Source organism: Sus scrofa, chromosome 4, assembly GCF_000003025.6.
Source record: "Sus scrofa isolate TJ Tabasco breed Duroc chromosome 4, Sscrofa11.1, whole genome shotgun sequence".
Lineage (NCBI taxonomy): Eukaryota > Metazoa > Chordata > Mammalia > Artiodactyla > Suidae > Sus > Sus scrofa.
The window spans coordinates 95898365-95912680 of NC_010446.5; the positions used below are offsets into that span (position 1 = coordinate 95898365).

The following is a 14316-nucleotide window of genomic DNA, read 5'->3' on the forward strand; positions in this document are numbered from 1 at the left end:
CCCCACAGAGGTTTGATTAAACCTCTGTTCTACCAGGGTGAGAAACTCCCCCAGGCCCCAAACACACCTGAGTCTGTGGAGGGGTTTCCGCTGGCCACAGGGGGCAGCGTTTCTGTGCCTCTGTCCACTTCTGCCACTTAAGCCAACCCCTTGGGTCCTCCAGCTCCCCAGAGAGCAGTGGGGGCCCAGCACTCAGGGAGTGAAACTGCGTCAAGATACATATGAGCACAGACATCAGGCAGTCACCAGGGGTTTTCCGAGGACAAGGATCACCTGGGGTCACCTGAGAGGAAAAACACTGAGGTCCAGACACTGAGCTCCCGCCCACACAAAGTCAGGGTGATGGTGCCTGTGGCTCGGTGCCGGGAGGAAGTGTCAGAGAGAAAAGCAGTTCCACAGTCGGGGAAGAAGAATATTGTGGATCGGAAAGACAGAGCCAGGTTGGCTCGGGTTACATTTATTACAAAATAAAAATGACAAATCTGGTATAGCAAAGGTCCCTGACAGCAGCCGATGCACCTGCGATACCCCTCCCCCGACAAGGTCCCTCCCTCAGGCGTGCTGGTGTGGGGGCCCTCAGATGCGCAGGTCCCCGGCCAGGAGGGCACTGTACCGAGCAGGTGTGAGGGGCAGGTAGGCACCCCCGGCCTGGTCCAGAATGTAGAGTGGGTCAGACAGCGTGCTTGGGTCAAAGCCCTCCTTTGCCATCCGAACCTTCTGCTGCTTGAAGGTCTCTGTGGTGGCCAGAGACTCCTGGGGAGGGGGAGGCGACCAAGGGAGCTGAAGGAAGGCGCATCTGCCCCAGGGGATCATGGGAATTGCCTGGGTTTTGTTGCCAGGCAGGTCTGGGGAAAGGGGGGTGGGGATGAAGTCAGGGTTTAGGGGAGGGGGCGACAGGGAAAAGGAGGAGCCAGGGGTGAAGGGAGTGAAAAGCAGGCGTCTGGGAAGGAACTGCTCTTTCTCTTCACAGGGTGTATTATGCGGGTTCCCTTTGTGCGGTTTAGGGGCCACTGACTGCTGCAGATCTGTGGGGTGAGGTACAGGGTTGGAGGAGAAGTGGCTGGTTACCTGGAGCCTTAGGAATCGAGGCTGGGCATAAGGTGGCAAGTTCTCAGAAACGTGGGTGTAGAGCTGCACGAGGTCCAAAGAGTGTGGGGGACGCAGAACCAGGGCTGCCATCCCAGCCCTGCCTTCGTGCCCTGGTGGATGTGTGGGGCAGGGTCAGCCGTAGGGGCTGACCAGCGCGAGGCCTCACGCTCCCTGTGCCCACTTCGAGCTGGTGGGCTAGGTCCCTCCCCCAGCCCCTGCCCCCGCCATGCCCGGGCACCTGGCACAGCGACTCCATAGACGTTCACCTCCTGAAGAAAATGCAGGGCTTCCAGGGCCTCCGCCACCTCGGTCGTGGCCACATTCTCCCCCTTCCACCTGCCAGAGAGCAGAGATTGGCAACCGGGTCAGGGCCTCGTGCGCTCGATGGGGAGGGAACAAAGTCAGGGATGAGGGCGAGGTGCCAGGCGGTCTCGGGGATGAAGTGTTTAGGAGGCTGCAGAGGAGAGGTCCGGTGAGGAGCTGGGTAGGGACAGGAGATGAGGGAGCTGAGGTCTGGGGAGTTGGGGTCACAGCGATCAGATGCCCAGGAGAGGAAGGAGAACGTGAGACAGATACCTGAAGGTGTCTCCAGTACGGTCGTGGAAGCGAAGAAAGCCTTGGTCGTCGCAAACCAGGAGGTCCCCGGTGTTGAAGAAAATATCCCCAGGCCGGAAGACATCCTTCAGCAGCTTTCCCTGGGCCAGCTCTGGCCCCCCAGCGTAGCCCAGGAACGGCGACTGCTGGCTCACAGGGGCCACCAGCAGCCCTGGCTCACCTGGCAGAGTCACCGGGGTCAGGAGTGGCTGCCCACCCTGCCCAGAGCCTCCTGCCCCCTACCCCACTCTCCAAGTCCAATCCTCATCTGCCAGCTCCCCCGATCTGGGCACGAACCTGGAGATGTGGCCACACAGTGCCCCCGGGTATTCCGAACCGGCTCCCCTGTGGTGACATCATAGCGAATCAAAGAGAAGGGGAAGACATGCTGGGGGAAGGGAGACCCAGGCACTGGGTCATTTCAGGTGCACGAGCCCCCTCCCCACCAACCCCTGCACTGTTCCACGGGGTCTCCAGTTTCCTCCTGCAACTCACCTTGTACAGCCAGGAAGCGCGCCCCACAGCTCCCCGCTGGCCTGTGTAGTTGAAAGTGGCCACGTTGCCCTCTGTCAGTCCGTAGGTCTCCAGCACCCGCAGGGGCCCGAAGCGCCGCACAAAACGCTCCCAGGTGTCCGGCCGCAGCCCGCTGCCCACCGCCATCCGGACCTTATGTCCATGCTCTGCCTGGTTCTGAGACACGTCGGGAGAGGGCGTGGGAGCTTCAATGCCGATGCCAGCTCCCCTAAGTGAAGCCCTGTCTCCCATTGCCCTCAAACCCCTTCCACTGTGACCTCCTTCAGGTGCCCTAAGCATCCGAGTCCTACCACTCCAGGCTCCTCCCCCTCCCCTTCCTCTCCCTCCCACCCCTGGACAACTGTTCCAGTAGCTTCTGCCCACTGCCCATCTCCCTGTCTCTGTGGCTCTGCCCAGGATCTGTGCCCACGCACCGGGGGCTGGTTGACAAGGTATCGGCATAACTCCCCAATGTACTGGAACACCGTCACCCTATGCTGCTGGCAGTCCTCCCAGAACTGACCAGCTGAGAACTTGGACTTCAGCACCACCGTGGCCCCTGCGAGAATCCGGGAGGGAGGAAGGAGGGGAAGTTAAGAGCTGGTGGGGGCAGGGAGTCCTGAACCGCCCCCCTCCTTCCTCGACACCAGCCTTCCCTGTAGCCAGGTCCCTAGAAAGGCCTGGCTGTGACAGGCACACTTTCCACAGGCCAGCTTGGCCCACCTGTGATTTGGAGAGGCTAATGTCTTCTCCCCACTTCCCATCCCCAAGCAGTCCATCCTGGAACCCTGCCCCCAAATCCCAACCCTTTTCTCCATTTGCCTCTTCCTGGGCTGACACAGCACCGCCACCCCCCCCCCCCAACCTCCTGCTGCCCCCTTGCCTGGCCTTCTGCTAACTGCATGGCCGCCCTAGTTGCTTAGCCTGTAGGTCAGTGCAGGTGACACAGTCTCCATTGAACCAGGAGCTCCTGGTGAGGAGGGCCTGCCTCCTCCTTCCTCTGGATTCTCTACCCTGAAGAACTCAGGAAGCACCCCAGGGAAGCACACCACAGTAGCTACTTAATAAATGTCTGCTGACATAAACATCTGCCAGAGGGCTGAAAGCCGGGTTGGGGAAGGGGAGACTGACCAATGCCCAAGCATCCCACGATGCCCAGCAGGGAGCCGGACATATGGTAGAGTGGGAGGGCGAGGTAGATCACATCCTCCTGGCGGGCACCGCACAGCTGGTAGAACCCCTGGCATTGCAGGACCTTCAGATGACTGATCCGAGCAGCCTTGGGGAGGCCTGTGGGGTGGAGGGTGGCGGTGGCGAGATCAGGAGAAGGGTCTGAGCTCCAGGTTTTGTCTCTCTCTTTGCCCCTGCAGGGTTTCCCCCAGCAAGAGGCAGAGGCAAGACTGAAACTGAGAAGGCAAGCCAGGCTGTCCTAGAAATGTGGGAAGTTCAGGGAGGTGGAGAGGGATGGGAGGGTTGGCAAGGCAGGATATGGCCACTGGGACGAACAACCTCTCCTGGGGCTTTGAGGGGTGGCCGAGAAGCTGAGGAGGTCACAGGTCCTGTTCCCAGGCCCCTGCCTTCCTTGGCTTTAGCTTCTGGGAGGTAAACATCGTGACCAGCTCTCACCTGTGGTGCCAGAGGTGAAGATATACAGGCACGTGTCCATTATGTTCTCGGGGGCAGAGAGGTACCCAGGCACTGGCGCATCCACTTCGGCTGAGACCTCAGCCAGCAAATCGCTGATTCCAGCCGGATAGGTTTCAGAACCTGCAGCCCACAGGTGGAGGCCCATGGCTCTCAGGGCCGGCAGGTCGGGCTCCAGGGACTCCAGGAACTCTGGATGAGGTGGGAAAGCATAGCTCCATGGCTCTAACCACTCTCCAGAAGCTTTCCCCACCCTTTGCCCTGTTCGCTCCCCCAACCCCACTCGCACTGCTCCGGGGTGAGGCTGAAGAGTACGGACGTCCCCTCAGGAGTCTGGGACCTGGAGCCCAACTCTACGGAAATCCTTGGGGAACCAGAGACCCAGCTCCAGCCCTTCGAAAACCCGGAGACTTGTTTCCCCACCCTTTCCGCGCCCCAGGGAAAGCTTGCCGGCGAGTTCCAAGCCCCCCTCTTCTCGGCCCCCCTGACACGCCCCTTTCCGTGGCTGGCCCCGCCCCCGTCTGTCGAGTGCTGCAGCCTTACCTGCGGCCAGCACGAGCGCGCGGGCGCCGCAGCTGCGGAGGCAGTGCAGTAGAGGACCCCGGCGCAGAGCAGTGGGCACAAAGGCGGTGCGCAGGCCGGCCTTGGCCAGCCCGAACCAGAGCCACAGGAACTCTGGGCAGGCGGGGAGCAGCAGCGCCACGGTGGCCCCAGGTGCCAGAGGTGCCGCGCCGTCCCCTTCCCGCCCGGCCCGCGCCGCGCCGCTTCCGGCCGCCGCCCACTGGCTTTCCCCGGCGCCCCGTGGGCCGCCGCCCCCGCCAGACCCCCTGTCCCAGCCTCGCGCGCGCAAAAAGGCGCGCGCAGCCCGGTTGCTCTGGCTCTCGGCCTCCGCGTAGCTAAAGCGCCGCGCGCCGTGAATGAGAAAGGTGTGCGCCGGGCGCTGCTGGGCCAGCTGCGCCAGGCGCCAGGCCAGGCTGCAGCCCCCCTCGGGACCTTCCGGGTTGGCTGCGGCCGCGGCCAGGGCACGCGCTCGAAGGACCCGTTTGCAGCGTAGGGCGCGCACAGTGAAGGCCAAGTCTGCTGCGAGCCAGCGCAATTGCGGCCAGAGGCGCAGCTTCGGCAGCAGCAGCAGCAGCGGCAGCAACAGCAGCAGGGGTAGCAGCAGGAAGGCGGCCATGGTGCCCGCTCCCTCGACTCGGTCCTGTCTGGCCCCAGCCGCTCACAGACTGCCCCGATGCTCCCTTCTACAAAACTGAGGCCGCTGGTTCTAGCGCTTAGACCTCTCCGTCCCGGGAGCGCGCGCGCTGGCACACGCCCCTTCCCACCCACCCAGCCCCCCTCCCCTCGGGCCGAGAGCAGAGGCCCCGGAGGAGTGCTAGTGGGGGACGGCCCCGCACGCCCGGCCCTCCCCACAGCTACGCTCCGCCCCAGGCGCGCTCCCTCCCCGCACCCTACCAGGTCTCGGGCTTGCTCCCGCCCTCCCTCAGTCTCAGGGTCTGGTCCCGTTCCGATTTTCTCTAGGAAGATCTAGGCATCTGGCTGGACTTGGGGCTCCCAGCCAGAGAGCTAGGGCGCTAGGATCCAAGTCTGTCTTTCCCTCTCATCCCATTTTCACTCGTGATGGGAGGGTGACGCTGCTCTCTCCCAGAAGAGACTGAAGAACTCGGCCCCTTGCCCACATGGTGCTGCAAGTCCCGGCAGGACAGCCAGACCCAAGCCTTCCCTCCATCCGCCGCCGCCGCCCCAGGAGATAGGTGGGGTTAAGTAGGGGAAAGGTGGAGGCTCAGTCAGATTTCTGGAGGGGCCGTGGCGCAGAGGCCCGTCCCTTTGGGCAAAGGTACAATAACTGGGGCCAGCCAGTGAATGCTTTCCATCCTGATTTTAATTGGGGCAGAGGAAACCGGGGAAGGAGAGAGGAAGGAAAAAAGGAGGCCTCGGGCAGTTTAGACTTTCAAAGAAAGTTGTAGCAGCTTTGAGGGAAGGGAGAACCCGGGTTCTGTAAGACAAATTTGCAGGCTGAATAGGAGGAGCTGTCTGAAGTCAGCCCAAACCTCTCTCCTCAGCCTGCCACCCAGCCTCCCAGGACAGCAGCGGGACAAAAGCATAGCCAAGGAGCTCTTTGCTGGTACACCTGGCTGGGCAGGTGGCCAGACTGTGGCGGGTTCCTTCTCCAGGTGTCTGAGCCCTCTCCGCTAGGCATGCTTCTGCTCTCTAAGATCCGAGCTGGGAGCCTCTCTCACCGCCCAAGACCTAGTCCTCTCCAGCAGTTGGTAAGCACTAGCATATAACACTGAGAGATGGCTAAGGACAAGACAGCCTTTGGGAGATGGTGTCAGCATTAACTTCTGCCTGGACAGCCCAGTGTCTGGCCTGCACTGCCCGAGGCAGCAAGAAGGATGGGGGTAAAGCCAAGGCCCTCCTGCTCCAGACAAGGAGGTGGGCGGGGGGGGGGGGGGGGGGGGGGGGAAGGGGAAGTTGTGAAGCCACGAGGTGGGGTGCCCATTAAATGGAGACCACCTGTACATGCACAGAGTAAGTGGGGGCAGCAACTCCGGCACGAAAGAGATTCTGGCTTGTTTTATTGTCATTTAAAAACAACTTTTAAAAATTCGATTATCTCTGCCAAAAAAAAAAAAAAAAAAAAAAAAAAAAAAAAGAAACAGAACCAAGGAAATGGGACCATTCTTGACAGTTTTGTGGAACATGTCTCTGGGACTCCCTGGGCTCAAAGTGCCAACCTCAGGCCAACACAAGCCTCCAGGGCATCCCAGGTGGGGCTGTGGCCTCTGCATCTGCCCCATGGAGAGGAGAAGGTGACTTGACCATGTCACAGATTAAATGCCCATTTCATGACTGATGTACGGAGGGCCACTATAAAATGCCTGTTCAGAGCAAATCAAGACGTGGAGGGGGAAGGCGGAAGGGTGCCCGCACACCGTTTGCACTCTCAGTCTAACCTCTCCGGCCAGCTGCCCCTTTGCCATTTCTCTTCTCTGTTGAAACAGCCTCTGGGGAGGCTGCGGGAGGGGGCAGGGGCTGAAGGCGTCCACCGCAGTCCAGGTTGTGTACGGCCTCTGGCTTCAGTGGGAGCAGCAGTGTGTCGGGGGGCTGCAGGCCCCAGAGAGGAGGGAGGAGGCGCCGGGGCCGCATGGCAGCTTCTCAGGCCGGGCTGGAGGAGGCAGCTCGTCCTTCTCACAGGGGAGCTCTGGGATGGGGACAGGGTGTTCCCCGGCATCTCCCCAGCCCTGTTAACCTTTGATTCACCAAGGAGGGGAGGGGGCAGTCCGACTGGGGCGGCAGGGGAGACCCGGGGCCTCAGTCACTGTCAGAGCCCACTGCAGAGGACCCTTTCCGTTTCCGCTTGGTGGGCTTCGGTTTGGTGTCTTCTTCCTCCTGGAAGAGATGCAGGGAGGGAATCACCAGCCTGCGCAGCTGCTGGCCCCAGCTCTGCCCGCACCCCACCTCTCTTTCTCCTCCTGTGCACGGCTGGGTGCCTGGCTAGGGGGTCTCACCGAGGCACTGCTGGAGCCTGACTCTTCCTCAGCATTGGGGGGCTGGGCGGCATTCTTTCGACTTCGGGGGCTGGACAGAGCTGCTTTTCGTCGGCTCTTGGGTGGCTTGGTGGAAGAATCCTCGTATTCCTCGGCCAAGGAGAAGAGATCGCTGAACCTGAGGGAGAGAACCCCGGAGGTGGGCGTCCTGGCCCCGCAGCTGTCCCTCAGCCTTTTCTCTGCCCCTTGCCAGGGTCTCCATTTGTTTTCAACCCCATGGTCTTGCTGATCCTGAGTCCCCGGCAGGGCCCCTCCCCAGGCCTTCTCCAGCTACTCCCTGAGGCCAAGAGCGCAAGGAGCCTCACTTCATCTTGTGGGCTTCGTCACAGCTCGCCTGGACATGCTGCAGAGCCTGCAGAATTGGGGTCTGGCTGAAAACTAGACAGAGAAGGAACGGAGAGTTGGAAGGAGGCACAGTGAGGTGCCGGGGAGCCGCCCCCACCCGGGGCCACAGGTGGTCTGAGCCAGGGCAGCACCACGCACGCGCTGGGCTCAGAGGGGCAGCAAAGCGTACAGTTCTGCTTGGTGTTGGTCAGGTTGAGACGCAGGTTGTCCAGGTGCTCTAGGATCTGCTCCAGAGTCAGCTGGGCCAGCTTGCTGCTGGAGCTCCTCAGGCTGCGGGCAAGTCACGAGAGCCCAAGTCTGAGCTTGGGGTGAGGGCTCTAGGAGCCGGACCCCCTCCCCCACGGGGGTTCCTCTTAAGACAGAGGCAGCCCGTACAGAGAAGGGGACAGGAGGGCTGGGAGGAGGCTAGGCAGGGAAAAGGGGGTGTGCAGAGACTGGGGGCCAAAGACGGGCCACTAGGAAAGGGGGAAGGGGCCACAGTGGTCCTGCATGCCAGGCAGCATCACACCACTAGATGTCGCCCACCAGCCAGGCAGGGACAGCCCTGTTGCCGCCGCAGGGGAAGGTGGGCAGCCTGGCCTGGAGGGGCCTACCTCTGCCTCTTGCGGGGGAGGCTGTTGTTCTTGATGAGCAGGGACTTGATGTGCTCAGCCAGCAGTTCATCATGCTTCATACACCAGTGCCTCAGGATGCTGGTGGTGAACTGGTCGTCTGGGTGGCAGGGCCGGCTCAGCACCATCTTCACCATCTCTTCGCTGGGCCTGGCGGGAGGGCACGCTGCTCGCACAGCTGTCCCCAGGAACCCCTGGAGCTCGCCCACCGACGTCCCCCCCACACCCCAGCCTCCCCGCCCCTGCCCAACCCCAAGCTTGCGGTAGCTTCCTACTCTCACATCCCTCTCCCTCTTCTCTTTGGGCCAAGGAATGCCCGGTTTCATCCTCTGTGGGAGCCAGGGGACGAGAAGTGAGACTCCGCGGTTGCTGCAGCAGTAGGAGGTGCACATGCCTGGGTGTGTGCCGGGAAGGAGGCCCACTCCCCACTTGGCCCAGAACAGTCAGCAGGGGGGCCAGGGAGACCAAAAGGCAAGCGTGTGCGGTGTGAGCGCTCCCCCAGCCCCGCCCCGCCAGAGCTCTGGGCCACCCTGGTGTCCAGGCTGAGGACAGTAAAGGGCAGGGGGCTGAGAAGCCACAGCCCCACACAGCCCTCTGGCCTTCCCACTTCCTTTAGGACACTGTGTACCATTTCTAGGCTCTCAGACAAGAGAGGAGAAAAGGTGGAAGGAAGGAAAGAAGGTAGGAAGGAAAAGACACACAGCTGTTGGCCCATTTATCTGGGGCTGTTGGAGAAATGCCAGTGGCAGAGGGAGGGGCCGCTGCCTTCTCGCCCTCTACAGCCCGCCCCTGGCACGAGCACAGGCTGAGCGAGGGGACAGTGTGTGACCCGTCTGCTCCGACCCTTCCTCCCCTCGGGTTAGCATGTGGTGGCCTCAGGAGGGTGGGGGAGGGGAGCAGGAGCCACCGGGGGTTAGAATCACTGTGGCAGCAGGAAACAGGGATGTCCGGTCTCCACCTCTGAGGGCAGCTCCTGGTGGGCAGGGGGGTAAAGCCGAGAGGAAGCCCAAGTCCCAAGGGAGCTGCTTATTTGTAAATCACTTTGGGGGAAGGGCAGAATGAGCAGATGTCAACAATAGGAAAAAACATGAGCGGAGGGGACAGGCGCCCTTTATCCGGCAGCACCTCTTGGTGTGTTGGGTTTGGGGATGGAAGAGCCCCCAAGGGCGGAACTCACTTCTCTCTGCGGAGCTGAAGCAGCAGGCAGGACAGGGCCTCTGGGTGCTCTGTGGGGGAGGGTAGAGGCTGTTCAGAGGAATGCGGAATTCCAGGAAGAAACCCTGGCACCCATCCCCCAACCAAGAGCCACTGGAAGGAGCAAAGATAATCTTCAACAAGAAACCAGGCAGAGCCATCCCCTCCCTGACCCACTCCTATGCAGCCTGGAGCCCCCTGAGCCCCAGCCCGGTGCCTGGCTCACTGTGGGCCTGCAGGGCCCTTCTGAAGAGCAGCAGCGCCTGTAAGGAGGGAGCAGTGGACCTGGGCTCTTCAGGAAAGCAGCCCAGAGGCCAAGCCTTGCAGCAGCTGGACCAGGAGTGTCCTCTCCCCTGTGTTCCCACAACCCTGCTCACCCTTGTACTTGAGGTGCTGCAGGATGGGGATTATGGTCTCCAGGGGGATGTTGTGGGCCAGGAAGAGCTGCCAGGCACAGTACTGCTCAAAGGTTTCCCAGTCCAGGCTCTGGACTGAGGAGACAGAGAAGAGACACACTCATTCGTATTCTCTCTCCCTCCCTCCCTCTCTCCCTCTCTCTCTCTCTCTCTCTCTCTCTCTCTCTCACACACACACACACACACACACACACACACACAGGCATACACACACACACACAGGCATACACACACACGCACACACAGAGCTAATCCACTGACAGCCAGCCAGCACCCCAGGCAGGGAGAGTGAACCTAAGACTGCAGATCCTTGCTCTTTCCACACAAGGCTTATTTCCAAAGCCTTCATAAAACTTCTGTATTTCCTTTAGCCCCGAGGCCGAAGGACCAAGGGGACGTCCTTCCAATTTACAGAGCAAGCACGAGAGATCCGGACAGACACTGCCCGAGACCACACAGCGGTGGCACCATGTTCCAGCCCTCTCAGCCCCAGACCCAGCTTCTCTGTTACTACAAAGCCCATGGGGCAGCCACCCCCTCCTTTGCCGGGCCACCTGAGGCCCTGCTCACTCACTGAGGATGTTTAGGACCGAGTCTTTCCGAAACATGACCAGGTTCCCCATCATCACATGGCAGACCAGCTCCTGGAGCTAAAGGCGAGGAGGGAGAAGGCAGAACCCACTGGTTCTAAAAGAGGCCACGCAAGGACAGGCAGGAGGGATCATTGGGGGAAAATCAGAGGAATGAAAACCTAGTTTTAAAGGAATGGGGGGAAAAGGCACCCGATGGATGCCAGGGGTTCTGAAGGCTGAAGGAGACTGGCAGAGGAGCAACCGGCTTCTCAGGCCTATTTGGAGCGAAAAGTAATTAAAAACCACCCCTCACATCCTGATGGCAGTGGTGGAATGGGCAACCTCCCCACTGGGAGGTCACCTGGGCCTCGGATCACCCCAGCCTGTGCTGAGGAGGACAGGGCCCTGGATGGCTGGATTACAGGTCTCGGAAGGAGAAAAGCAAAGGAAGAAGGGCTCCTGCAAGCTCAGCTTCCTCCTGGGGATGAGGCAACCGAGTGGAGAGGAGCAGCAGAAGCAGGGTGACAGCCAGGAGCAGGAGCAGGGGGCCGGTGAGCAGAGGCTCCTGCCTGCGGGCCATGGGGGAGGCAGAGCCCTGTTTCCCGCTCGGGTGACAGCTCTGTGCTCACCTGCGCTGAGTCGATAACAGCCACGATCATGTTCAGCAGCTCCCCGCTCCGCAAGGTCTCGTCTGGAAACTGGAGAAAAAAGAGGGCAGGGCGGGCAGGAGTCCAGAGGGCGCCCCTTAGCTTTACCCTCAGAGCCCATCCCCTTTGCCTAGCACACACTGAGGGGGGGTGCCTAGCCAGGCAAGGGGTCCTCATGTAAACCCCTAAACCAAGCTCCAACAGCTCTGACGCTGGCACTCTAACCTTAAAAAACCCAAGTTCAGTTACTTGCGTGTACAAACCCTGCGTGTGTGGCAAGGACAGGGCTGGAGCTGAAAGGGGCTGGGTGCATACAGTTAGCTGTGTGTAGAGTGGTGACAGGATGAGCATTTGCATCTTTGGCCACAGAGAAGTCCAGTCTACACGGACTCTTGCCAAAGAAGCAAAGGTGTAGAGAGTGTGTGTGGGGGGGTGGGTGCGGGGTGTGGGGCAGGCAGGGTCCCTTCTGGAGGGGCAGCTCACCGGGGAGGGAGCTGGGCACCTGCGCCCCTCCTCCCCCGAGTGCTTGGCTGACATCCCTGTTGTTCCTCCCGCTGACGGCTGCCTGCCCTTCCTCCTGTCCAGCCACACGCTGTGCCGATTTCCCTGTTCCTGGGAACTTTCGCTGAGAGGAGGAACTTATACCGCCTCCCGTGGCCCAGTTCCTAGAGGAGAGGGTTAGCGAACCAGGGAAATGAAAGCTGAGTCTCCACTACAGAGGCCCTGGTCCTGGAGCCACTGGAGAGAACCGGAGGCTGCGCCGTCAGACAGCAGGAGGGCCTGGGACCTGGACACCGATGGCTGGAGGCCCTATGCTGGGTCCGAGGATGCAAGTGTACAGGCCCAGACCCCAACTCACGTGACAAGAACCCTGGGGGTTTTAGAAATGTTTCACTTTGATAAGGAGAAGCAGGAGGAGACGGCTGTGGTGTGGGAAGAAAAGGCCTAGGGAGGCTAGCGGGGATGGGGGAGGAGGGACAGGCTTGGTGCAGCGGGATAACGCAGTCTCCCGAGAGCCCGCCTACACGGCTCCCCATCTGCATGGACACAGACAGCTACTGACCTCTGTGTAGATGGACGGTGTGAGGTGGCACAGCAGCCGCACGTCGTCCTCCTGGCAGGCCTTCATGTCCATCATCAGGCAGGTGTGCAGATCACCCAGCTGGGTGGCCTGGGCAAATGACTCATACAGATTCATCTTTCCTGCGGCGGCTTTGCTGCAAGACCAGTTGGGCCTCAGCCTGACCCAGCCCCCAGCCCAAACATCCCCTAGGTAGAGCCCCACCTAGAATCCCTGTGCGGCCCTGGGTGCCTGGGACTGATCCATCACATGGCCCTCCTTTGCCCTCCGCGAGGACGTGGCAACGTACTGGATCAGGAGACACCCTTCTTTCTCCCCATCTTTCCCCAGGGCCCCACAAAGGGTTCAGACCACATTAGGAAGCTACTACCCAGTAAGAGTCAAGAACAGGAGAGAGAGGGCTCAGGTGAGGGTACAGAAAGCCTCTCTACTGCTTTTTGGGTTCTGAGCAATGAAAGCAATAATACATGGAAACCCTACTTTACACATATACAAAAAACTTCACTCTTAAGAGTTCCTGTTGTGGCTCAGTGGAAACAAATCTGACTAGCATTCATGAGGACGAAAGTCCGATCCCTGGCCTTACTCAGCGGGTTAAGGATCTGGCATTGCAATGAGCTGTGGTGTAGGTCACAGCTGTGGCTCGGATACCACGTGGCTGTGGCTGTGTCTCTGGCGTAGGCCAGAGGCTACAGGTCCAATTGGAACCCTAGCCTGGGAACCTCCATATGCCTTGGGTGTGGCCCCCCCCCAAAAAAGCCGAAACAAACAACCCCCCCCCCAAAAAAATCTTTGTGTTTCAAAGGATACCTACAAGAAGGTGAAAAGTCAAATCACAGAGTGAGAGAAAAAATTTGCAAACTATGTATTTGATAAGGGACTTGTACCCAGAATATATGAAGAACAGTTAAGTCCACAAGATAAACAAATACCTAATTAAAAAACAGAGATTCAAACAGACATTTTTTCCAAAGAATATGTGCAAATGGCCAATAAAAAACACATGAAAAGATGCTCAACATTACTAGCTACTAGGGAAATGCAAATCAAAACCACAATGAGATACCTCTTCACACCCATTAACCTGGCTATTATCAAAAGCCAACAGGTGGGAGTTCCTGCTGTGGCACAACGGGACTGGCAGTGTCTTGGGAGCACTGGGATGCAGGTTCGATCCCTGGCCCGGCACAGTGGGTTAAAGATCTGGCATTGCAACTGTGGCTCGGATCTGATCCCTGGCAGGGGAACTCCATATGCTGCAGGATGGCCAAAAACTATTAAAAAAAAAAAAAAAAAAAAAAAGCCAACAGGTGTTGGGCTGTTGGGCAGTATGCAGAGAAGTCGGGACTCTCACACACTGTTGGGGGGAACATAAAATGGGTGCGGTCACTTCCGAAAACAGTGTGACACTTTCTCACAAATTTCAAAACAGTTACCACGGGACTCCGCATGTTTACTCCTAGGTAATATACTCAGGAAAACTGAAAACATGTGTCCGCGAAAAAAAATTGTACATGAAGGTTCACAGAAGCTCTATTCCCAACAGACAAAAAAGGGGAAACCACGCTCTGTGCGTCGGCGCATGAGTGGGTAAACCAGCTGTGGTACATCCATCCCATGGAGTCTCATGTGGCCCTGAGAAGGGGTGAAATACAGATACACGCCGGAACAGGGAACCTCGACAGTGTTCCTAGGCTAGGTGAAAAAAGCCAGTCATGAAAGACCAAACACTGTATGATTCCATTTACATGAAGTATCGAGAATAAATAAAGCTACAGAGACAGAAAAGGAGACGAGCAGTTGCAGGGGGTTAAAAGGAGAAAAGGAAAGCAACTGCGACTGGGTATGAGGTTTCTTTCTGGGGTAATGAAGATGCTCTAAACGAGACTGTAATAATAGCTGTACATCCCTGTGAATATACCAAAAAATCACTCAACTGTACACTTTGAAGCTGTTATTAAAACACACACCTTCAGACACACACGCACACACAGACCCTGGTGCAGACAGCCAAGGATGGTGGGGAATCAGCGTATGGGGGAGACAGGCTCTCCAGGAT

The 14316-nt window shown here is 59.2% G+C and overlaps 2 protein-coding genes across 4 annotated transcripts in view; both read right to left on the minus strand.

The window, feature by feature from the left end:
• SLC27A3 (solute carrier family 27 member 3) lies at positions 416-5235 on the minus strand. 2 transcript variants are annotated; one of them, XM_013997096.2, is made up of 10 exons: positions 4384-5235; positions 3823-4032; positions 3328-3486; positions 2631-2755; positions 2179-2373; positions 1981-2071; positions 1666-1864; positions 1328-1425; positions 1069-1199; positions 416-753 (listed from the first exon to the last, which is right to left on the minus strand). In XM_013997096.2, exons 1-10 carry the CDS (start codon positions 5015-5017, stop codon positions 577-579), a joined length of 2019 nt encoding a protein of 672 aa, XP_013852550.2. In that variant the 5' UTR covers positions 5018-5235; the 3' UTR covers positions 416-576. The 2 variants fall into 2 exon arrangements, with proteins under 2 accessions (XP_013852550.2, XP_020945464.1); XM_021089805.1 differs by having other exon boundaries at positions 1356-1425; positions 4384-5169.
• Positions 5708-14316, minus strand: part of INTS3 (integrator complex subunit 3) — a 40734-nt gene continuing 32125 nt past the window's right edge. The window contains exons 22-31 of one of the 2 annotated variants that reach the window (XM_021088512.1): positions 12240-12393; positions 11159-11227; positions 10532-10607; positions 9919-10032; positions 9525-9573; positions 8330-8497; positions 7906-8006; positions 7697-7769; positions 7353-7509; positions 5708-7233 (exon numbers count right to left, since the gene is read on the minus strand). In XM_021088512.1, the coding sequence (XP_020944171.1) occupies positions 7156-7233; positions 7353-7509; positions 7697-7769; positions 7906-8006; positions 8330-8497; positions 9525-9573; positions 9919-10032; positions 10532-10607; positions 11159-11227; positions 12240-12393 (1039 nt within the window). In that variant the 3' untranslated portion in view covers positions 5708-7155. 2 annotated transcript variants of the gene reach the window in all.

Coding starts and splice junctions, on each gene's coding strand:
- SLC27A3 (XM_013997096.2), bottom strand. CDS start 5,017: ATGGCCGCCTTCCTGCTGCTACCCCTGCTGCTGTTGCTGCCGCTGCTG. Junction 2,072..2,178: donor GCGCTTCCTGGCTGTACAAG/GTGAGTTGCAGG, acceptor CCCTTCCCCCAG/CATGTCTTCCCCTTCTCTTT. Junction 1,426..1,665: donor CGTACTGGAGACACCTTCAG/GTATCTGTCTCA, acceptor GCTCTCTGGCAG/GTGGAAGGGGGAGAATGTGG.